The sequence below is a fragment of the Phacochoerus africanus genome, chromosome 5, assembly GCF_016906955.1.
Source record: "Phacochoerus africanus isolate WHEZ1 chromosome 5, ROS_Pafr_v1, whole genome shotgun sequence".
Lineage (NCBI taxonomy): Eukaryota > Metazoa > Chordata > Mammalia > Artiodactyla > Suidae > Phacochoerus > Phacochoerus africanus.
This window is the reverse complement of record NC_062548.1, coordinates 44,493,459-44,515,188: the sequence shown is the minus strand read 5'-3', so window position 1 is coordinate 44,515,188 and position 21,730 is coordinate 44,493,459. Positions and strand designations below refer to the sequence as shown.

At 61.0% G+C, this 21,730-nt stretch overlaps 2 protein-coding genes across 4 annotated transcripts; both read left to right on the top strand.

The window, feature by feature from the left end:
- The first annotated feature begins 4,967 nt into the window (after positions 1-4,967).
- On the top strand, positions 4,968-11,035 carry ATP6V0C (ATPase H+ transporting V0 subunit c). Its single transcript, XM_047780823.1, has 3 exons — positions 4,968-5,278; positions 9,966-10,149; positions 10,279-11,035. Exons 1-3 carry the CDS (start codon positions 5,200-5,202, stop codon positions 10,481-10,483), a joined length of 468 nt encoding a protein of 155 aa, XP_047636779.1. The 5' UTR covers positions 4,968-5,199; the 3' UTR covers positions 10,484-11,035.
- Positions 11,036-11,151: 116 nt separating this feature from the next.
- On the top strand, positions 11,152-20,568 carry AMDHD2 (amidohydrolase domain containing 2). Of its 3 annotated transcripts, none has more exons than XM_047780821.1 (11): positions 11,152-11,324; positions 11,407-11,543; positions 11,625-11,764; positions 17,958-18,012; positions 18,188-18,400; positions 18,483-18,571; positions 18,660-18,804; positions 18,877-18,984; positions 19,122-19,190; positions 19,858-20,073; positions 20,184-20,568. In XM_047780821.1, exons 1-11 carry the CDS (start codon positions 11,242-11,244, stop codon positions 20,258-20,260), a joined length of 1,332 nt encoding a protein of 443 aa, XP_047636777.1. In that variant the 5' UTR covers positions 11,152-11,241; the 3' UTR covers positions 20,261-20,568. The 3 variants fall into 3 exon arrangements, with proteins under 3 accessions (XP_047636777.1, XP_047636776.1, XP_047636778.1); XM_047780820.1 differs by having other exon boundaries at positions 11,153-11,324; positions 20,330-20,568; XM_047780822.1 differs by having other exon boundaries at positions 11,154-11,324; positions 19,972-20,073; positions 20,330-20,568.
- The last annotated feature ends 1,162 nt before the right edge of the window (positions 20,569-21,730 follow it).

Sequence of the window (21,730 nt, the reverse complement as noted above, 5' to 3'; positions counted from 1 at the left end):
GCTGACAGCAATGCCAGATCCCCAACCCACTGAATGAGGCCAGGGATGGAACTCACAACCTCATGGATACTTGTCAGGTTCTTAACCTGATGAACCACAGCGGGAACTCCCTGCCTCCCAGTTTTTTAAAAGGCAAAGCGTGTACTTGGCAGAAGATCAGTGGGGCACAGGAGTATCCCCAGGGGGCAGCCGCCTTCCCAGGTGGGTCCCGGCCTGACGTAGGCTGCAGGATCCGTGCGCTCTCCCACCCTATGGCCTGTCACTTGACCACGTCTCAGGGGTCATCCACCCGCTTCCGTCTCATCGGCAGCTGCCCAGATTTCTGTGTTTGGATGGTTTGTAATTTAAGCACAAACAGGAGAGAGGAAAGATCCTGTCTCCCCTGCACAAACCCTCTGCATCTTGCAGGACCTCATTTAGCCATCACTCCTGGGGGCCGTCAGAGCCCCCCCAGCCCATCACTCTCGGTACCACCTCTACAGCTGGTGACCCCTTTCTGGTTTGCTGTTGGGACCTCACTATCTGTGCGTCCAGCACCCCGGGGGGAGGGCGGGAGCTCTCTCCTTCAATCCTGGATCCTCAGAGCCTCGCTCAGTGCCTGCACACAGCAGAAGCTCAGTAAGCGCCAGACAAGTGACTTAGGATTGAAGGCTGAGCACCTTCAGGGTGCTGAGCCTAGACCAGGGCAGAGGGTGCCCGCGAGGGCACCCAGGTCTGAGGATGCATCCAGCACCCTTTCTGAGCACCTGCTCCAGGGCCAGGCCTGCCCGGTTTACAGTAAACGGTTAGGATTCCCCTTCCTTCCTCTGCGTGGCCCAGCAAGTGAGCCCCACACTGCCCCCTGGTGGTTAGGGCCGGCCCCTGGGCTCGACACCGGAGGCCAGTCGGCCGCGGGTAGGGTTTTCAAAGAATCCATCAGGCCCTGTTGTATCAGTCCCTCAAGGTCTGGGTCAGTGAGGGGGCCTCTCGTCTCTCGAATCACCTGAGTCTTCCACCTCCTGCCTCTCTTGGGCCAACACGAGAATGCAGGGTTCCCCTGTGGGGCTGGCTGCCCCCATCTGTGCTCCTGGAGCCTCCGTCCCCCAGTGTCCTGCCTGTGCCATGCTCTATTTACCTATAGGACTTTTTTTACTAAAAAGAAACCTGAGGAGTTCCCACTGTGGCTCAGCAGTTAACAAGCCCGACTAGCATCCAGAGGATGTGGGTTCAATCCCTGGCCTCGCTCAGTGGGTTAAGGATCTGGCGTTGCCGTGAGCTGAGGTGTAGGTCGTAGACATGGCTCAGATCCAGCGTTGCTGTGGCCGTGGTGTAGGCTGGCAGCTGTAGCTCCGATTAGACCCCTAGCCTGGGAACCGCCATATGCTGTGGGTGTGGCCCTAAAAAGACAAAAATAAAAATTAACCTGAATCATTTTGTAAGCCCTAATTTTTATTTTTTATTTTATTTTTTTGCGGCACTCACAGCATGTGGAATTTCCCAGGCCAGGGGTCAGACACACGCCACAGCAGTGACCCAAGCCACTGCAGTGACGGACAACGCCAGATCCTTAACACCCTGAGCCGAAAGGGAACTCCTAGTGATTTTAATTACATAAAAATATAAGGCACCTCACAGCCCCGCCTGGGCCGCACGTAGCTCTTATCCAGACAAGTCGAGAGAGCCGGGTGCCTGCTCTCAACGTCACACCCCCGGGGGGTGTCTTCATGACAGCCTGGAAGAATGGGACTGTCTGGGACTGCCCACTGGGAGCAAGCACCCTGCCTGGACTCGTTGTCTGCAGTTGCCTGATGTTCTTGATAAGGCTGCCATGTCAGGAGGCAGGACAGCCTTCGTTCTTCTATAAATGGCTTCCTCGGGAGAAGTTCCTCTTTCCGATGATTTGAGGCTGTTTCTAATTTTGCTCTTGGTCTTTCTTCCAAGCCACCCCCTCCCTTCGCCGAGGTCTCTGCAAAACGCCCTTGGATTTCTCTCTCCACCATCTTTCAGTGCAGACATGAAAACCCTTGGGGGAGTTCCCTTCATGGCGCAGCGGAAACGAATCCAGCTAGGAACCACAAGGTTGCAGGTTCGAGCCCCGGTCTCACTCAATGGGTAAGGATCTGGCAACAGCAACAGCTCTGATTCGACCCCTAGCCTGGCAACCTCCATATGCCGCAGGTGCGGCCCTAAAAAGACAAAAGACAAAAAAAAAAAAAACACAACCCTCGGGGACATCAAGGTCCCCCCCCCCCCGCACCTCTCTACTTCCCCCCACAGCCCCTCCTTTATCCCTAGAAGTCCCCACCTGCACAATGACAGGCCAGGGGCTGGTGACAGTGAGAGTCCAGGCCAGGAGGTGCCTAGCTGTGAGGGAGAAGGCAGAGGTGTGTGTCCCTGGCCATTCCCTTCCATATCTCTGGTGCCGGGAAACCCCGGGGAAGATGACCTGGGTCCCTCCTGACCCTGTCACTGGTCACCAGACACTCCCTGAGCGCTCATGCAGGAAGTAGGAGGGGTGTTGCACCTCATGGGCCCGTCTCCTTGTCCACAAAGTAAGGGTAGGGGTGGCATCTTCCCCCAAGGCTCCCTCGAGGATTAACTAACACCCCCAAATGCTTAGGGGATGCTGAGGGCTCCACAACGGAAGTGGCTCGTCAGATGTACCCTTTAGGAGGGTCGCGTGGCTATGGGGTGAAGCAGGCTGGGCAGGGGACTGGGTCAGAGGCTGTGAGAAGACCCAGGCCAGAAATGAAGGCCAGTCTGAGGGGTGGGGGTAGAGCTGAGAGCCGGGAAGCTGCAGATGTACCGGGCCTGGTGAGTAATGACGAGGGAGCCGTGACTCGGAGGCCGTTGGTGCTAGCAGCCGGCTGGCTGGATGTGCCTTTGGCCGGAAATGGAAAGAACCCAGTGGAAGCTGGTGATGTGGGGGGAGGGGAGCTCAGGTTGAGACATGCTGGTTTGAGCTGTCAGCATCCCCACTGGAGACCCATGGTGACCTCTCACACCAGAACTCAGGGAGAAAGCCAGAGGATGGTGAGCCAAGCCCGCCTGCCCTCTAAGCCTGCGTATGGAACTGTCCCCGACCTCCTGGGCTCTGGGGTCTGCACTTTTGGTGGCGCCATATCCCGAGGTGGACTGTCCTGCGCCTCCGCTCCTTAGTCTGAGTCCTCCCCCTGCCTGTGGCCTCCCTGGCCCCTCAGCCAGTGCCAGCTCCCTGGTCTGGACTCTCCTGACCCTGGACCCTTAGTGCCCGGGAGTTATGGGGGCTGGGCCTGGCCCAGGCACTTGGGCATTTGCTCGCCCAGAGGGCTTCAGGTCTGGAAAGGTGCAGGTGATCACCCAGGGGCAGGGCCCAGCAGAGGGAGCCATGGAAACCTGGGACCTGCAGGGAAGCTGAGGAGGCCACTGTCCGTCAGAGCGGGGCCTGGGCCTGCCCTTGCTCCTGTGATTCCAGGAAGGAACGAGGGCGTCGGGGCACATGCAGGTGAACTTGGAGAGAGTGGCGGTGTGGCGCGGTGGACAGCAGGCCGTGGCAGCAGAGGTGGCCATTCAGAAAGCCTGAGCCGCATTCCTCGGTTTAGAGAAATGGCAGTCGCCATCCCCCTTGGCAAGGACAAGGAGCTGAGGACACTGAATGAAGATTCCTCTTTCCAGAAGTCAGAGTCAGGGCGAGGAAGACCATGGCAGAGGGCGGCGTGGAGGGCTCTAGCAGAATGGTGACCTCCTCTCTTTTGGGACAGGACGGACACAGCCCTCCAAGGGCTGCACATTCGGGGGCAGGGGCAGGGGCAGGGGCAGACCCAGCCTCACCAAGAAGGGTCTGAGAGTGGGTCTGAGATTCCAGTGGGAGGACCAGGCCAGCGGAGGTGACCCCACCACCCACATGGAGAAGGCTGATGACAGCTACCACCTGGGTCACTCACAGAGAGTGCTTCCGTGTCGGAACAAGGGCTTGGAGCTCAAGGGAGACCCAGGACCAGATGGTAGCCACCCAGGGTGCCTGAAATGGAGGGAACAAAGGGCAAAGGGATCCAGAACTGGCGGGTAGAGATAAGGCAGCTAGTTGGGGTGCCAGGAGGGCCACATGGGATTATCCGGGCAGTGCCAGTCCCAGGCCAGGCTGCCTGCTGGGCTGAGAGGAAACCTTTTACTGCTGCCCCAGAAATAAGGGCAACCCTGCATGTGCGGGACTTGTGTGGGACAGGCAGAACAAGGACCCAAGAAATTTGGGGAAGACTTCTCAGGTCGCAACACCGACAGGGCGCCAAACCAGTCGTGCCTACATTTTGAAGGGCAGAGACAACCCGCTCCTCAGCTGCAGTCTGGGTCCTTGATATAAAAGAGGGAACAGAGGCGGGGAAAGGGGCTCCTTGTCTATGGAAGCCAGGGTAGCAATCACCGATTGCCAGGTTGGGGGCTGGTGGGTCTGGAGCAGACGGAGGACGGCGTCTAAGGGTTGGGGAGACCCGAACCGGGAACACAGGAGGGATCGGGCCGGAGACCAACCAGACAGCAGGGGGGCAGAGGTTTCCCTGGGGGCTGCCGAAGAGGCCGGCGCCCGGTTCACAGGATTTGGCTCCGCCTGCTCGTACCCTCGGTTCGCCCCAGGAGGTATGAGCACGTGCGAGGTAGACCGCAGTCTTGGGTTTCTGGGGGCTGGGCCGAGAGAACGCCGTGGCCGGGCTCCACACAGAGAACGCAAAGAAAAGCTTCGGTAGGAACCGAATCCTGGATAGCGCCGCGCAGCCGCAGAGGAGGCGGGGCACCACGAGCACCGCCCTATATGCTAATGAGGCGCGCCACTGCCCCGCCCCGGCCCAGGGACCGGACTGGCCCAACGCCGCGGGGTTCCAGAGGCCGACCTTGCCCGACGGCGCACCTGGGAAGGCCGAGGTAGGGCGGAGCGCTCGGGTCCGGGCCGGCGGGGTGACAGCACAGTGCGGGGGTGGCCAGCGGGCCTCTAGGGCGCCCCCCGGGCCATGACGCCCCCCCACCGGCGCGAAGTGGTACGGCCCTCAGGGGCGGGGCCCAAGTCATGTGACTCGGCAGCGGCCGCCATTTTGTTCTGCGGTGCTGGTATTTAGAGCACAGCGGCTGACGCGCCGGATTGCCTTCGCAGCCGCCTCAGCGCTCGCTTCGCGCACCTCGCCGCCTGCCGCGCTCGGCCCGGCCTCGTCCCCGCCTCGACCTGCTGAGCTCGCCCCCTCCCCACCCGCAGACATGTCCGAGGCCAAGAGCGGCCCCGAGTACGCCGCCTTTTTCGCGGTCATGGGCGCCTCGGCCGCCATGGTCTTCAGCGGTGAGCGCCGTGGCAAGGAGGGACCCGGGGGGTGGGGGCGCGCGAGGCTTGTGCCCGCTCCTCGCCCGGGGTTCGGCATGTGACGTCAGTGTGACGTAATTTCGAGCCGTTAGGGGGTCCCGGGCCTCACGTGACTGTGGGCGGGGGTCGGGGCCGCAGGGAGCCGTAAGGTGTCTGGAGCGCAGGGCGCGCGAGCTAGTTCCCAGTCCGGGTCCCAGGGTCTCCCGGGGTCCCGGGACCGCAGCCCCCCCAGCTGGCGGTGTCGGTGCGGGGGTGGGGCGGCGGCGCCGCTGCCATCTTAGCCCCTGGAGAGGCGGGTGCAAGGCTGGGGTGGGGGCGCGCGGTCCTGCGCCTGCTCTGCACCCGCTCCCCCGCCCCAAATCCTGCGGGCAGGTGTGACATCACACCTAATAGAGTTCCCCCGACGCAGAGCCGACCCCCCGTCCGTGGGCGGTGGGGGATCCAGCCCTGGCATTCCCCGCCAAGTGCACAGCCCTCGCCCTTGTGGAGGCCTGCTCCCCCACTCTCCCCGCCCCCCCGCCTCCCGGCAGGGGTCAGGTGGGTCTGCACCCAGGCTGGTGCTTCCGGTTAGGGCATGTCGGTGTTTCCCAATACCCCTGAAGGCTGCGGGGGTTGGTTGGTTAGGGAAGCCTGGCTGAGGGGTTGGTGTTAAGAGCCGGCAGAGACCTGGGAGTGGGAGTGGAATTGGGGGCTGTGGGGGGCGGGGGTCATACAGGCAGAGGGGGCATCACGGATGTCTGGGGGGCAGGCCAGTGCCAGCACTGTGCGTGTGTGTGGACACTCGTCTGAGTGGGCGAGGTGGCGTGGAGCCTCAGCGTTGAGGGGATTGGGTCTTTTCCAGAGAAGGAACTGCTCAGGCCCGAATGAATGAATGACCTTTCTCCCCTTCCCTGAGGCCTGGAACTGGGAGGGGCTGCCTTCGGAATGCTGAGGGGACTTCCAGACTTCTTGACGGTCCCCTGGTTTTGAAACCGAGTCTTCGCAGTCCTGGGGGTGTCAGATTCCGTGTGGGAGAAGGGCACTGGGCCAGGCAGAAATGTGGGACCCAGGGAGTCGAGTCCTGACCCAGCTCCGGCTCCTGAGGACTGGTCTGGCCTGGTCTGGTCGAGGCCTCCTCAGGTAGGTCTGGTTTTGGGCTTTGATGACTCGCCCTGCCCCACCCTATGTGGTGGACTGGGGAGGCTCCCTGTGCAGGTATGTGGCGGGATTGAACTCCAAACAGCTCTGCTGACTATAAACACTGATGGGGTGGGGGCTTGGGGGCCTCCCTCTGCCCAGACCTGCCTGTCTGTCACAAGCTGCTGAGTGAGCCATGCCCTTCCCGTCATGTGCGAGTAAGGGGTCATTTGTGGTGGGAGCCCTGTCCGTACTTCCCCTTCCCCCCGGGGCGACGCCCACTCTTTCCACATCCTCAGGAGCTGCCTGCCCTCCAGGCTGTCCAGCAGCCAGCCATGTCCCCTTTTCCTCCAGCCTTTTCTGCTCTTTGCATCCACATATCACCCGGGGATTGTCCTTTGCCTGGTGTCTGCCAGTCACCATTCCACAAATCTTCACTGAGTTCCAACTCTGTGCCAGGCACTGGGGACCACGAGTGAACAAAAGAAGATCCCTGCCCACATGGAACTTGAATTCTGGCCGAGGTTGCCCTCGAACCCCTTTACCTGTGTTCGGCTCCTGGCCTCCCTCCAGTCACTGGGGGCCTCTCTTCCTCGCCTTTTAGAACTTACTTGGTACTTCTGAATGGGGCCTGACCAGCAGGTGTTAGGTCTGCCTGCCCTGTGCTCCCGGGAGTTAGGGCCGCCTGCTCTGGTTGGCTTGTGTGCAGCTTCACTGCTGCTCCCTTCCCCATGCGGGGCTTGACCTGGCCCCAGGGGAGCCAAAGAGTCACTTGGCCAATTGGGTCAACTTCTGCCTCCGTTTCTTGCTCCAAAGGCTTGTCTTCATCTCCCCCCGTGTGCCCTCCAGAACGGTTCTCAGGCCTCAGGTGTTGCCGCCAGGGCGCCTGCGCACTGCCTGCTGCTCCAGGCCCAGATCCTCCCTGGCCTGCCCAGCACTTGGCTGAACGAGGTCCACTTACCCTGGGGCCTGCCAGTGCCGTTTCCCATCCCAGCTTCCCTTTTTTTTTTTTTTGTAACTTACAGCTGAAGTCCCTTGGAGTCTTTCCTCCTCACGCCTTCCATGAAGCTGTTAGCTGCTCCTTTTCCGTATTTTCTGTGACATCCTCCCTACCAGCGAGTCTCTGGTGTTACAGTGCTGTGTTCCAGGAACAGCCTCCTGACACCCCTTTCTGTGCCCTGCTCCGTCTGGAGCCCCTCCTGATGGTCGTCCTGGTTTCTTCCCTTGGTTCCCCTTGTTCCCGCCCATCCAGCCACATGCTCTCCTCACTGCCGGTCTCCAGCCCATCCCTGCCTTGCAGGGCCCGCTGCCTGGGATGCTGACCTCCTGCAGCTATCACCCTGCGCCACCTGTTGCCCGTGCCCTCTGCCTTGAGTAGGGAGCCCCGGCACTGGCCTGGTATGGAGTCCGCAGTCAGAGGCCAAAAACAGGAGCCTGAGGAGTTCTTGTTGTGGCTCAGTGGTAATGAACCAGACTAGTGTCCATGAGGATGCGGGTTCCATCCCTGGCCTTGCTCAGTGGGTTAAGGATCCAGTGTTGCCATGAGCTGTGGTGTAGCTCACAGACTGGGCTCGGATTTGGCGTTGCTGTGGCTGTGGTGGAGAACTCCAATTCAACCCCCAACCTGGAAACTTCCATATGCCACACATGCGGTCCTAACAAGCCAAAAAATTAAATGCAAATAAAACCAACAAAAAGCTCCAGCAACCTACACTGTTGCTCCAGGAAAGGCTTTATGAAGATAAGACGAACCCTGAAGGCCGGGTGTCTGGGTGCTTCAGGGGTGGCATGGAGGAGAGGCAGTGCAGGCCCCTCTGCCCCCACCCCTGCCTCCTTTCTCCCTCTAGTTTCTCCTTATCTGGTGCCACCTTGGTTGGTGTCTCTGTGGTCTGGACTCCTTGCCCCGTCGTTCTGTGACCACTTGCTCACTGCCACTCCTGCATTCAGTCCTCACCTCCCTTGCGAAGCACTTCCCCAGACCTCCCCAGTCTCCTGGGACCTGTTGCTGTGTGTGGAGGGGCTGCGTCTGCCTCTTCACTAGGCTTAGGGCCCCAGGAAGGCACAGCCCCCTGACATCACCCTGCTTTGTGATGGGCACAGAATAGTCATCTTTTGCAGCCCAAATAGGTGAGTATAAGATGCAGCGGAATGACTGGGATTGTTCTGGCCCCTGCTACCTCTGACCCACGTCAGCGTCTGCACAGGCAGCACAGTGGGGCCCTGGAGGGTAGGCAACAGGAGTGGGAAAAGCCCCCGTATTCCCTGTGGCTCTGTGTTGTGCTCGCAATTGTCTTTGTAGACTTGGAGATAAGCCAGGAAAAGGGGGGCTTTCAGGAAGGCTGCCCACCCTGGAAGGAGGGAGGAGGGACAGTGGCAGAGAAGATGGATTCCTAGATGCCAAGGCCCCCACTCCCTTACTGGGGCCTCAGCAGAAGCTGTCCGAGCCTTGTGTTGCCTGGGTGACGCCCCCAGCCCCTTGTCTTTCCTGTGCCCAGTTTTTTTCTTTTTTTTTTTTTTTGATCTTTTTGCCATTTCTTGGGCCGCTCCCGCAGCATATGAAGGTTCCCAGGCTAGGAGTCGAAAAGGAGCCATAGCCACTGGCCTACACCAGAGCCACAGCAACTCGGGATCTGAGCCGCATCTGCAAGCTACACCACAGCTCACAGCAACACTGGATCCTTAACCCACTGAGCAAGGCCAGGGATCGAACCTGCAACCCCATGGTTCCCAGTCAGATTCGGTAACCACTGAGCCACAACGGGAACTCCGTCCTGTGCCCTATTCTCTTGGGTTCGTCCTTTCTCCAAACTCAAGGGTCCCAGCCTACTGTGTGGTTGAGGGTGCCGAGAGCGCCTTTCCTGGCAGAGCGCTCAGCCTGTGGCCATGCACATGAGCCCTCATGGCAGCGAATCTCAGGGTGGGCGGTGGTGGGCAGAGTGGGGAGGTGGCGAGGCTCTGGCCTGAGGGCAAGAATGGCCAGCCCAGCTCCCCCAGGCCTGTGTGGCAGTGGCTCTTCCACTGGGTGTGGGGGTGTCACCCACTGGACTGATGGCCTGACCCTGGCCCAACATCTGGGCTCTTGGAGATACTCAGCTCATGCCTTCCAGGCCTTTCCTAATGTGGGAAAGTGCATGAGACAAAAGGTGCCTGGAATCTGTCAGGCTTCTGGGGCCCAGCTGTCTAGTTCCCCCTGTGATGGGGCTCCTGTACCTGTTAAGCTCCACCTTTTAGGGTGCAGGCAGCTGTGCCAGGGCTTCCTGGGAACATGGGACCTGGGTAGCAGGAGTGGGGCGTGCTGCTGAGCATGGGTTGTGTTTCCCAGGGGAGCTGGAGCCCGGACTGGCCTGACAGCCTTGGCCTCTGGAGAAGGAGCCCAGGCTGCACGGGGCCCCTTGAGGGCCCAGCCATCCCCCCGCTCCACCTGCTCCTGGCTGGCTGGCACTTTCATCTTCGCCTTTGTGGGGGGTTTTGCGTGGCCCTCAGGTATGCCCAAGGGTACCCCAGGGTCCTGGTCCAGGTGCCCTGGGCTGACCTTACCTTCCTCCCTCAGCCCTGGGTGCCGCCTATGGGACGGCCAAGAGCGGCACCGGCATCGCAGCCATGTCTGTCATGCGGCCAGAGCTGATCATGAAGTCCATCATCCCTGTGGTCATGGCGGGCATCATTGCCATCTATGGCCTGGTGGTGGCAGTCCTCATCGCCAACTCCCTGACTGAAGGCATCAGTCTCTACAAGTGAGTGCTGGCCGGGGGCTGAGAGGGGGGCCTCGGGTGGGTGGGTGGCTGGCTGGCTGGCTGGTGGTCCAGGCCCGCCGCCTCCCCCGGCTGCTGGCTGACACCCACCTCACGTCCTCTCTCCCCCAGGAGTTTCCTTCAGCTGGGCGCTGGCCTGAGCGTGGGCCTGAGCGGGCTGGCAGCCGGCTTTGCCATCGGCATTGTGGGCGACGCAGGCGTGCGGGGCACCGCCCAGCAGCCCCGGCTCTTCGTGGGCATGATCCTGATCCTCATCTTCGCGGAAGTGCTCGGCCTCTACGGTCTCATCGTCGCCCTCATCCTCTCCACAAAGTAGCCCCTCCGGGCCCACCAGCCACAGAATAGGATGTAAAGACCACCCCCTCCTCATTCCAGAACGAACAGCCTGACACACACGCACGGGGCCTCCGCCCCCCTCCCCCGTAGTTGGTCTTGTAAATGCGCAGTATCCTAGTGCCCATCGTCTGTTGCCCCAGCCTTGTCCCTGCCCGCCCCGTGCCGTGGACGTCCGGGCCACCACTCACCCATCCAGGCCCCCGACCAGTGAGGATGCAGGCCTCCGGCCGCGCCCACCCATCAGCCCTAGAGTGCTCTGTGTATAAAGATGAATTAGAGGTGTCACTTTCTATTCACTGGATGTTTATTTATAAAGTTTTGACCTGTTCATGCGTCTGTGGAGCAGCCCTCGTCTCCCAACTATATAGTCATCCCAGGTAGACTGTTGCGTCGCGAGGTTATTACCGTTTGCCCTGAGACTCGTGGGATGGAACCACCCTCCTGCCGCCCGGCTGCCCGGGGCCGCGGGGCCGTCCTCCGGGCCCACCGGGCCCTGGCGCTGAACTGTGTTCAATAAAGTTCTCGGATGTGACTGGACGCCTGTGTGTGTGGCTCGCTCGGCGGGGCTGGGCGGGGCCGGGCCTCCTGCGAAGCGCGCCGCCGCGTCACTGCGGGGCCGCCGGGCGCGCCGGTCACGTGGGAGCGCTCCGTCAGCTGAGGGTCACGTGGGCCCGGCCGCGTTGCGGGGCCGGAACTCTCGGCGCGGGATCCGGCGCCTCCCGCTCAGCTGGGCTCAGGATGCGCGGCGGGCAGGGCGCGGCCCGGGCCCCGGTGCTCCAGTTCACCAACTGCCGCATCCTGCGGGGCGGGGCGCTGCTCAGGTGGGCGCGGGGCGCGGGGCCGGGGCCGCTGCGGTGGGCTTCGGGACCGGCGATGCGAGCCCCCGCCTCCCTCTGTGCGCAGGGAGGATCTGTGGGTGCGCGGGGGCCGCGTTCTGGACCCCGAGAAGCTGTTCTTTGAGGAGCGGCGCGTGGCTGATGAGCAGCGGGACTGCGGGGGCTGCATCCTAGCGCCTGGCTTCATCGACGTGCAGATCAACGGTGCGGGCTGGGGCCGCGGGCTGGGGACCCAGAGGAGGAGCTGTGGGCCCTGTGCGAACCCCTTCTTTTCTGTGGCCGCAGGTGGATTTGGCGTTGACTTCTCTCAGGCCACGGAGGACGTGGGTTCAGGAGTCGCCTTGGTGGCCCGGAGGATTTTGTCGCACGGAGTTACCTCCTTCTGCCCCACGTTGGTCACCTCGCCACCGGAGGTTTATCACAAGGTGAGTTCAGGCTGCCGGCCTCCAGTGTAGGAGGCCCCAGAAGCACCCACCTTCATCAATTTTCAAATCTCATCTCTTCCCTGCGCAGACACCCCTTGTCACTTGAGTCTAGCCTCACTTGGGCCTGGGGTCCCCGGGGTCCCCTTCCCCCTCGGCTTCCTCAAGCAGGTATCCCTCTACCAGGTCTGCCGTCGCAGCTCAGCCTGCAGCTGCTGCCCGCCCTCCTCACCCTGCACTCCGGCCCCTCCAGGCACCAGAAACCACCGCCTTGACTAGGTCGAGGGAACTTTCTGATTGCCACATTCTTAGTTGCTCATCCCCCGCCCCGAGCGGTTTGTGGTATGTGACTCCAGTGAACGCGCTTTCCAGAAGGGAGCTCCAGGGTCTATCCTGGGCCTTCCTCTGTACTCCTGCCAGCGCTCCCCACTTCTCTTCTTCCTCACCTGTAGCTCTCGGGATTCCCTTGTCTGCGGTTCCTTTTCCTTTTAAAAAATTTAATTTTTTGGAGTTCCTGTCGTGGTGCAGCGGAAACAAATCCGATGAGGAACCATGAGGTTGCAGGGGTTCGATCCCTGGCCTCGTTCAGTGGGTTAAAGCTCTGGTGTTGCCATGAGCTGTGGTGTAGGTCACAGGGTCACAGATGCAGCTCGGATCTGGCCTGGCTGTGGCTGTGGCTGTGGCTGTGGCCGGCGGCAATAGCTCCGATTAGACCCCTAGCCTGGGAACCTCCATGTGCTGCAGGTGTGGCCCTAAAAAGACAAAAAAAAATTTAACTTCTCATGCAGGTTCTCCAGTTTTGCTCTTTTCTGCATTTTATCATTTGATCTTGTTTTCTCTGCCTGTGTGGTGTTCTGTTTTACTGAACTGCTTGAAAGTAGGTGGCCTGCATCAGGCGTCTTTACTCGTTAGCACTTAACTTCTTCCTAAAAGCTCGTCTAGTCTTTTATTTGAGCAGAGTCGAGTCACCGAGTTTATGAAATTAACAGGAGCGTCCTTTAGGCTGCCATTTGTGTTCCAGTTCTGTGGCTTTCCTCCAGCACAGGGTCCATTTCAGGATCTCGGGTTGTACTGCCTGCTCTGGGGTTCCCTCTAGGTTTGTGGACACAAGACTCAGAGGCTGGAGCTGTGGGTCCCGCCTCCTGACTTCCTCTATCGAATGAGAGAGTCCGGACAATCGTTACTTGTTTCTGAGCCTCCATTTTTTCAAACCTTAAGTAAGAATGATAATGGAATCCGTCTCTTGGAGGTGGGTGCTCGATAACTGTGATGAGTTCACAGTAAGTACTTGGTAAGAGTTCCCATCGTGGCTCATCGGAAATGAATCCAGCGAGGAACCGTGAAGTTCCAGGTTCCAGGTTCCATCCCTGGCCTCGCTCAGTAGGTTAAGGATCTGGTGTTGCTTTGAGTTGTGGTGTGGGTCGCAGACGCAGCTTGGATCCCGCGTTGCTGTGGCTCTGGCGTAGGGCGGCAGCTGCAGCTCCAGTTTGACCCCTAGCCTGGAAACCTCTATGTGCCGCGGGCGTGGCCCTAAAAAGAAAAAAAAATACTTGATAAATGTCAGCTATGGACATCTTTGTGGAAACTACCCCCCAGCTCTCCTGTCCTGGAGTTGGATGTCAAAAGCAAGCTCGTTTTCCTGCTGAAAACGGGCACCTGGCCTGGCGTTTTCTCTCTTGGTCGAGATTTTCCCGATTTTCCCGCCCGGGGTCTGGGAACAGGCCCACCCTCTCGGCCCCACCCCCGCCACCCCGTTCTTGTCTGCTCCCTTCCAGCCCCCACCAGTGAGTTCCGTGACTGTCGCCCACTCTCCTGACCGCTGTCCCAGCTCTGGGTCCCTCCCGAGTGGCCTTCCCCAGTCCCTCCCCAGCCCCCGCCCCAGCCCCCAGCACGCCCTCCCTGCTGGCATTTCAGCCGATCCCAATCCCGATCCCGGCAGAAGGCAGCTTCCTGTTCTGCCACCAGGCTCTCTGCCTGGAAGGTGCCTTGCTCTGTCCCCCACACCAGCTGGCCGCGCACCTCCTCTGCAGCCCCGCGGCACGGACTCTGGGGCTGCTTCCTTAAGAGAAGGAGCCTTGGCCAGTAGGCAAATGTAAATGCTTACAGGATGGGGACCTTGGGAGGCAGAGTAGACTGATCCGGGGTGGAAGGTGGGGAGGGTTTTGAATGTTAAAACTTTTAATACCTGTGTCACCTTAGAAACTGCAGGACTGTTTGCTTGGGGACCTCTCACAGCCCCCTTCCCCCCTCCTGCCCCCTCTCCCGCCCCCTCCCCTACTCCTACCCCCATCCTGCCCCCTCCCTCACTCCTGCCCCACATCCTGCCCCCCCATCCCACCCCCTCCCTACTCCTGCCCCCCATCCCACCCTCCTGCCCCCCTCCCCCAGGGCCGGTGGTTCACAGTGAGCAGGACTGGATCACTATGTCCTCAGACGTCACTCAGGTCCACTGAGACCCGCGGCAATTTTTCTGCGCTGTCCCCTCCGGCCTTGCCATTTACATTCTGGAGGAGGGTCTGGTCACCACTGGCTCTGAGTCGGGCCGGCCCGAGGCACCGCCTGAGAGTGGCAGCCAGGCACTTTGCTCTCGCCCCACGTGCCCTCCGCACTTCGACCTTGTCCAGTGCTTCTGTGCCTTGAACATACTCCTGCTTTCCTTCACTTCTAGGCTGTTTGTTTTATTTTTTATTTTTTAAATTACTCAACGAGATTTGTATATTTATGGGTGTACACCTCTCATCACAACCCCATTTTATAGCATTTCCCTCCCAAACCCCAGTGCCTCCCCCCACCCCCCAACCTGTCCCAGTTGGAAAACATAAGGTTTTCAAAGGTTGCAGGCTGTTTTGACTACTTAGAATTTGGCGAGGGGGGGGCCACATGCAGCGGTTTGAGGTGGGCTCTCAGTTCCCAGACCAGGGATTGAACCTAGGTCGCAGTGGTGAAGGTGCCAGGTCCTAACCACCAGACCAGGGAACTCCCTAGCTTTCCTTTTCAAAACATTGTTCTGGAAAAACTCAGCCAGTGTTTCTCTTTCCCTAGATCTTTCTTTAACTCTTTTTTTTTTGTCTTTTGTCCTTTTAAGTCCGCACCAGAGGCACATGGAGGTTCCCAGCCCAGGGGTCTAATCGGAGCTGTAGCCGCCGGCCTTCACCACAGCTCACAACAACGCCAGATCCCTAAACTGCTGAGTGAGGCCAGGGATCGAACCCGTAACTTTATGGTTCCTGGTTGGATTCGTTTCCGCTGCACCATGATGGGAGTTTCTTCCTTTCACTCTTCAGTAAACTTATGTATCACATGACTTGTTAAGGAAGACAGCTGCCCTTTGTTCCCACCAGTTCGCACCCAGAAATAATCACTTTCAACTCAGCTGACCCTTGGAATTTGCCTCCTTGTCGCTGAAGTAGAGACCGGTATTCCCGCTCATCTTTCTGGTTTGTGGCCGTGTAAACGTGCTCTCCGCCAGCAGGGATCAGAATCTGCTTCCCTTGAGCCCCTCCTGCCGGGCAGTGCTCCCCCCCCCCCAGTTAGTTTCGCTTAAATCAATCATCAGGACTGGGGGCTCTGCTCAGTTACATGTTCTGATCTGCCTGCTCTGTTTTCCTTGGAGTTCGCATTCTCTGCTTGTTTTTTGGGGTTTTTTTTGTGTGTATCTTTTTAGGACCACACCCACGGTGTGTGGCGGTTCCCAGGCTAGGGGTCAAACTTGTGTCCTCATGGATGCTAGTCGGGTTCATTTCCGCTGAGCCACAATGGGAACTCCTGCTTGGTTTTTTTGATCTACTGACCCAACTCCGGTCATCTCCCTCTCTCTTCAGCATTTTCAGGCTGAGCAAAGCTTCTGTCTATTTAGTCTTGCCGAGGGAGCCCTGGGGACCTGCTCTTCCAGCGCTGGCTGTGGGCCTCGCTGGGGCCCAGGTGTCCCAGGAGCTCCCTGCCCCTCACCTGGTGGGGAGGTCCCCGGGTCTCTCTGCCCAGTAACCTGCGTCTTCCTTGCTGCTGTTCACACCTTCTTTTGGGGGGAACCCATCCTCTACTAGCTTCCAGGAAGCAGTTTTGAGATGCTGGGAGTCTGAGAGCCATTTTCTTTTTTGGTTTTTTGTTTGTTTTTTGTTATTTTTGTCTTTTCAGGGCCACACCCGTGGCATATGGAAGTTTCCAGGCTAGGAGTCGAATCGGAGCTACAGCCACTGGCCTACAGCGCAGCCACAGCCCATGGCAATGCCAGATCCTTAACTCACCAAGTGAGGCCAGGGGTCAAACCTGTGTCCTCGTGGTTACGAGTCAGATTCATTTCTGCTGAGCCATGATGGGAACTTGGAGGGCTGTTTTCTTGGTTGATGGCTTATCTAGGTTAGGACGGTGCGGGACTGGTTGTGCTCAGGGATTTTCAAGGTGGTGCTGTGTCGTCTTAACTTCCAGGGCTGCTGATGAGAAGTCGGTAGCCATCTGACTCCGGATGCTTGGTGTTCGACCTGTTCCTTCCTCTGGAGGCTCGTGGGACCTTCCCCTTGTCGCTGGGTTCCGGAGGCTCGGGGACCGGCAGAGTTCGGCTCTTGAGCTGGCCATTGGCAGGCCCTCTCAAGCTGCAAGCTCAGTTTCTCTTTGTCTAGTAGGTTGGGGGGGGTTGCCACTCCCGAGCCATGCAGAAGGTGCCCGGCCAGGGATCACACCCGCGCCACAGCAGTGACAATGCTGAATCTTTAACCACCGTGAGGGTTTGGTTTTGTGAGTTTTTCTTGAATGGTGTCCAGGTAATTTTCTCCCTTGCTGCTCCGTCGTCCTCTGCTGGGGCACGAGTCCACTGCTGGGGCCTCTCTCGTGCTTTTTCTCTGACTCGACTTTCCAGGCACTTCCTCAGCTTTTATCTTGTTCTTTTTTTTTTTTTTTTTTTTTTTAAGGGCCGAAGGTGCAGCATGTGGAGGTTCCCAGGCTGGGGGTCTGTAGCTGCCGGCATACGCTGAAGCCCACGGCTATGCTGGATCCTTAACCCACTGAGTGAGGCCAGGGATGGCACCCGCATCCTTGTGGATCCTAGTTGGGTTTGTTTCTGCTGCGCCACCATGGGAACTCCTAGTCTTGTTCTCTTAATTACTACTCACTTCCGTGCTCGTTTTTTTTTTTTTTTTTTGTAAACTTGGAAGTGCTTGCTCCCTTCCCACCCCAAATGTTCCTTCTTCTTAACCTGGAGTTCTTGTTTCATGGCTCCAAGGCCTGTCTCTCCTGCCTTCCACTCCTCGGCTCTGGGCTGTTGCTGGGTGTGGCTTCCGGGTCCCCTGGCTCAGGCTGCCCTGGGCCTGGGTGCTGGCTCTCTCTGCAGGCAGGTACCATCCCCCCGCCGCCAGCACGGAGCCTGGGGACCCCCTTAGGTCAAGGTGCTCGATCGAGTCTTTTCTCTTAGGCTGGTTGGAGGGACCAGGCCCCCCCGGTGACTGTTAGGAACGTAAACTTGACCCCCGCTCCCCAGACCCTCTGGTTCACATGTCAAGGTGTGTGGCGGGGTGTCTCTGGGGACCTGGCTGCTCTCCAGCGAGGCTTGTCTGGTCGGTTCTCCTTCCCCCGGCACCAGGCCTGCGGGGCCGAAGCCAGTTGGGGTGCTGTCCCCCGGCAGGCATGTCTGCCCACATCTGTCCAGCAGCTACCCGCCTTTTTCCTGCCCGCTCTCAAGCTGCCCTGAAGCTTGACAATCCCTGCACTTCCTTCTGGGTGGCAGGCTCCCCCGGGACCCTGTCCGCGCCCTTCCGCACGTGGGAGGAGGGCGTGTGGGCTGCGACGCCTGCGGGCCTGTCTGCCTCTGAGCCGTGTCCCGTCGGCACGCATCATGCACGATGTCCAGGCGCGTGTGGCCGCACCATCAGTGCCCGAGCTGTTGGCCGCCAAGCCCCCGCTTCTGCCCTTCATTCTCCCGGGAGTGCGGGCCAGTGGCTCGGCGCTGCCTGGGCTTGGGCCCTGTGGTGAGAGGCCTCTGTGCCCCGCGCCTTCGGGCCCCTCCTGCAGGCCGGTCTGGTGTCCCCGAGGGCTTGGCGTTTCTTACGTGCTGTGTGGTCAAGGGCCTTTGATCACCTGCTAACTTCTGGGGGAAGGCCCGCGGGGGCTAGGGGGGCTCTGAACTCTGCCCTCTGCCCTTGGCTGGGCTGTGACCTCTGGGTGCTGGGCTGTGGGGGGCAGGGCTTTAACAGCTGGTTCCCCCCAGGTCCTTCCTCAGATCCCCGTGAAGAGCGGTGGTCCCCATGGGGCAGGGGTCCTCGGTGAGTGGCTGACCCCTCTCCCCGCCCTGCTCTGGGAAGCTCCTTGGGGACCTGTTGGCAGCCCCTCGCCTATCCAGGTGCCCAACGGCGGGGGAGGCGGGGGGCGGGCACAAGGGTCCAGGGTGGGGAGTGCAGGGCGGGAGGCCTGCTGGAACCATCCCCTCCCCTCCCCTAGGGGTGCACCTGGAGGGCCCATTCATCAGCCGAGAGAAGCGGGGTGCGCACCCCGAGGCCCACCTGCGCTCCTTTGAGGCCAATGCTTTCCAAGACGTGCTGGCCACCTACGGGTCCCTCGACAACGTCCGCATCGTGACCCTCGCCCCTGAGCTAGGCCGCAGCCACGAAGTGATCCGGGCGCTGACGGCCCTCGGCATCTGCGTGTCTCTAGGTAGGAGCGGGGTCTCACCTCGGGGCGGCCGGGCCGCCCAGGATCCCCACCAGGGGCTGAGTCTGAGCCCAGGTCCCCGCAGGGCACTCCGTGGCTGACCTGGGGACCGCGGAGGAAGCCGTGCAGAGCGGGGCCACCTTCATCACCCACCTGTTCAATGCCATGCTGCCTGTGAGTGCCACCCGGCTCCTGGCGGGAGGCCCTGGCGGGAGGCCCTGGCGGTCCTGCCGTCGCTCACGCCCGCTCCTCCCCCGCCCAGTTCCACCACCGTGACCCAGGCATCGTGGGGCTCCTGACCAGTGACCAGCTGCCCCCGGGCCGCCACATCTTCTACGGGCTGATTGCCGACGGCATGCACACCAATCCTGCCGCCCTGCGCATTGCCCACCGCGCTCATCCCAAGGGTGAGTGGCCCGGTGGGGCGGGAGTGGGCAGGAGGGCCGGGGGGACGGGTCCTGAGGTCCCTTCACTTGCAGGGCTAGTGCTGGTCACTGATGCCGTCCCCGCCCTGGGCCTGGGCAACGGCCGCCACACGCTGGGGCAGCAAGAAGTGGAGGTGAATGGGCTGACAGCCTACGTGGCAGGTGAGTGACAGTGGCCCCTCTGGTGAGATGTCAGGGCCTGGGTGTCTCCTGCCAACCCACCGGGCCCCCCACCCAGCGGGCCTGGTGGCCCTTGGCCGCCACCCCCCGCCCCAGAACCGGCTCTCTCTGCTCTGTAGGCACCAAGACGCTGAGCGGCAGCATAGCCCCAATGGACGCCTGCGTCCGGCACTTCCTGAGGGCCACAGGTCAGCGAGGCCGGGGCTAGGTGCCGGGGCAGAGGCTATGCCTGGGAGGGGCTGCATCCAGAGCCCTGTCCGTCTGTCGGGGGAGACCCTGGGGGGCAGGCACTACGATTGTGGCCAAGGTCCTGCCCGTAGCAGCTCATGGCAGAGGGAGAGGGTGGTGAACCAGCAGCTGGCTGCAACCCCCGGTGATCCAGGTGGACCCAGGAGAACAGCTCTTGCCCTACCTGAGAGTGGGGCCTTGGCCTGGGGCCTGTGGGTTGTGGGACCTGGCAGACGCAGAGCTGGGGGTCAGGGGGGTTGGGACATTCTGGGGGAGGTGGGGAGGGGGTGTCTGGCAGAGGCTGTGGTTGGCCAGGCTCCATGGGGCTCTCAGCAGTGCAGGGGGCTGGGGGCCCCATGGCTCACGGTGCCATTGAAGGCAGCAGGGAGATGGGCTGGGAGACAGAAGACAGCTGTGGCCTGGCTTGCGGGGTGAAGCAGGAGATGGAGCGGATTGGGGCCCCCAGCAGCATCCTTGGGTTGGGGGGATCTGGAGCTCTGGGTAGGGGGGCCCTGCCCAGCACCCTCTTGCCGGCCACTCACCCCCCACCCCAGCCCTGCAAGGACCTCATCTGCAGAATGCTCTGGACCCAAGTGCCTGCAGGCCTCTCCTTCTCCTGGCTTCTAGGGAGCACTCCTCTAGGAGGCAGGATCCTGGGCATTTGCCCCTATGCCGCCTCCTCCAGCAGTTGTGTGGGAGCCAGCTCGGGCCAGGGATGGTCAGGCACCTGTGTCCACACAGGCTGTGGTGTGGAGTCTGCCCTGGAGGCTGCATCCCTGCACCCCGCCCGGCTGCTGGGGCTGGAGAAGCACAAGGGGACCCTGGACTTCGGGGCTGATGCAGGTCAGGGCCCAAGGAGGGGCGGCTCCGGGAGTTCTTGGGAGGCCCAGGGCAGGGCCGGGGATGGCAGGCGGGCGGGATCTCCCCCTACTCAGGGGTCTTTGCCTGGCCAGCGTCCTTGGTCAGGCCAGGCGGGGGCTGCTGGCTGCCATCGGTGCCAGGAGTGGTCCAGGCTGCATGCAACCTGTGATGGGCCCTGAGACCCCGCAAGTCAGGTCTGGACCTTGAGTCCCCTCCTCACGGCCCGCCTCTGACCCAGACTTCGTGGTGCTCGATGACTCTCTACACGTCCGGGCCACCTACATCTCGGGCGAGCTGGTGTGGCAGGCAGAGGTGGCCAGGCAGTGACCGAGGACCACAGCTGGAGGGGAGGCCCAGCCCCAGCTGGACACTGTCGCTGGGCCGTGGAGGAGCAGGTCTCCAGAGAGGAGGGGAGCCCTGCCCCGTGGAGGCGCGGGCTGGGGGGCGGGGCTTGGATAAACGTGTGTCCTCGGGGGACTCGCCTGGTCTCTGCGTTTTGCTTCAGTGGGGCTTGCGTTTCGGCCCTCAGCCTGTGGCCTTTCCGGGAGGGTGTGTGTGGCTCAGGGTTGGGAGTGGCTGGATTCCAGCTCAGCCTTGCCTGTGGGGCCTTTGGGTTCAGTGGGGACAGTAGGTCCCTCTCTCTGTCTTTTGGACTCGTGCCTGGGGCCCACGGGGCAGGGCTGCAGTCGGAGGTGAGTGGAGGCAGGCGGGAGCTGGCTGGACGGGGCTTGGGGAGTGAGCGGGGGCGACCTCACAGGTTACCTGTGGGGCTGAGCGAAAGTGGATGTCTGTCGGGGTTTTAAGCAGGAAGAAATGGACCAGTTGATTCTGGGGACAGGAAGGGCAGGGAGGAGCTGGGGACCAGGGGGCCCTCGGGCAGGCCCGTTGGTGCAGGGCCTACTGGTCGGTCGTTTGCAGCGCTGGACCTGGACCCGCATCTGGACCCTCATCGGCTGCTCCTCTCCGACCTTCGAGAGGAATCTGTAGTGCCCTTGGGGCCCCAGGTCGCCCAGCACTGAGCTGGGGATGTGGCCGGAGGGCCCCTCAGCTGACCTTGCTCAACCTGCTTGGCCAGAAGCGCCGCTGCCTTAGCCCTCGCGGTGGATGAGGCTCCATTTCTTTTCGTGTCTTTTTGGAACAGCTCCGTCTCCTGATCCAATCCCTGAGCCTGCCTGAACCCTGGTGTTTACATAGCAGTGGGTGACCCTGCCTGGTGCCAGTGGGCAGCGCGAGGTTCTCGGCCCCGGCAAAGGTCCCCCCACATTGGGGACACAGGCTGTCGGCTCCCTGGATAGGGTGCTTTGAGAGGAATGGGCTTTGGGGAACTGCTGGCTCCGAGGACAGCCGTGACACAGGTGTGGTCCCAGGTCTGGGATCAACCTGACTTCCTCCCATTTGGGTCCCAGGGTGGGCACCCCTCCCGCCTTCCCGCGGATGTGGTCCTGGGTGCGGGCCACAGCTCCTGCCCCTGCCTCAGCCACTAGAAGCGCTTCCAGGCCCAAAGTGACCAAGATGGTGCAGGTGCCAGCGGGGCTTGGTGGTGAAAAGGCGGAGAACAAGCCCATGAGGCAGGGCCCCCTGCGGGAGCTGGGAGACCCCAGAGGGAGCAGCCAGTTGAGCGGTATGTTGACTTGAGCAC

What these genes read in the sequence shown, in the direction of transcription:
- ATP6V0C (XM_047780823.1), top strand. Translation starts at nt 5,200, where the DNA reads ATGTCCGAGGCCAAGAGCGGCCCCGAGTACGCCGCCTTTTTCGCGGTC. An exon ending in GGCCGCCATGGTCTTCAGCG is followed by an intron (nt 5,279 to 9,965) that starts GTGAGCGCCGTG and finishes TTCCTCCCTCAG; the next exon opens with CCCTGGGTGCCGCCTATGGG. An exon ending in GAAGGCATCAGTCTCTACAA is followed by an intron (nt 10,150 to 10,278) that starts GTGAGTGCTGGC and finishes TCTCTCCCCCAG; the next exon opens with GAGTTTCCTTCAGCTGGGCG.
- AMDHD2 (XM_047780820.1), top strand. Translation starts at nt 11,242, where the DNA reads ATGCGCGGCGGGCAGGGCGCGGCCCGGGCCCCGGTGCTCCAGTTCACC. An exon ending in CCATGGGGCAGGGGTCCTCG is followed by an intron (nt 18,013 to 18,187) that starts GTGAGTGGCTGA and finishes CCCCTCCCCTAG; the next exon opens with GGGTGCACCTGGAGGGCCCA. An exon ending in CGGCATCTGCGTGTCTCTAG is followed by an intron (nt 18,401 to 18,482) that starts GTAGGAGCGGGG and finishes AGGTCCCCGCAG; the next exon opens with GGCACTCCGTGGCTGACCTG.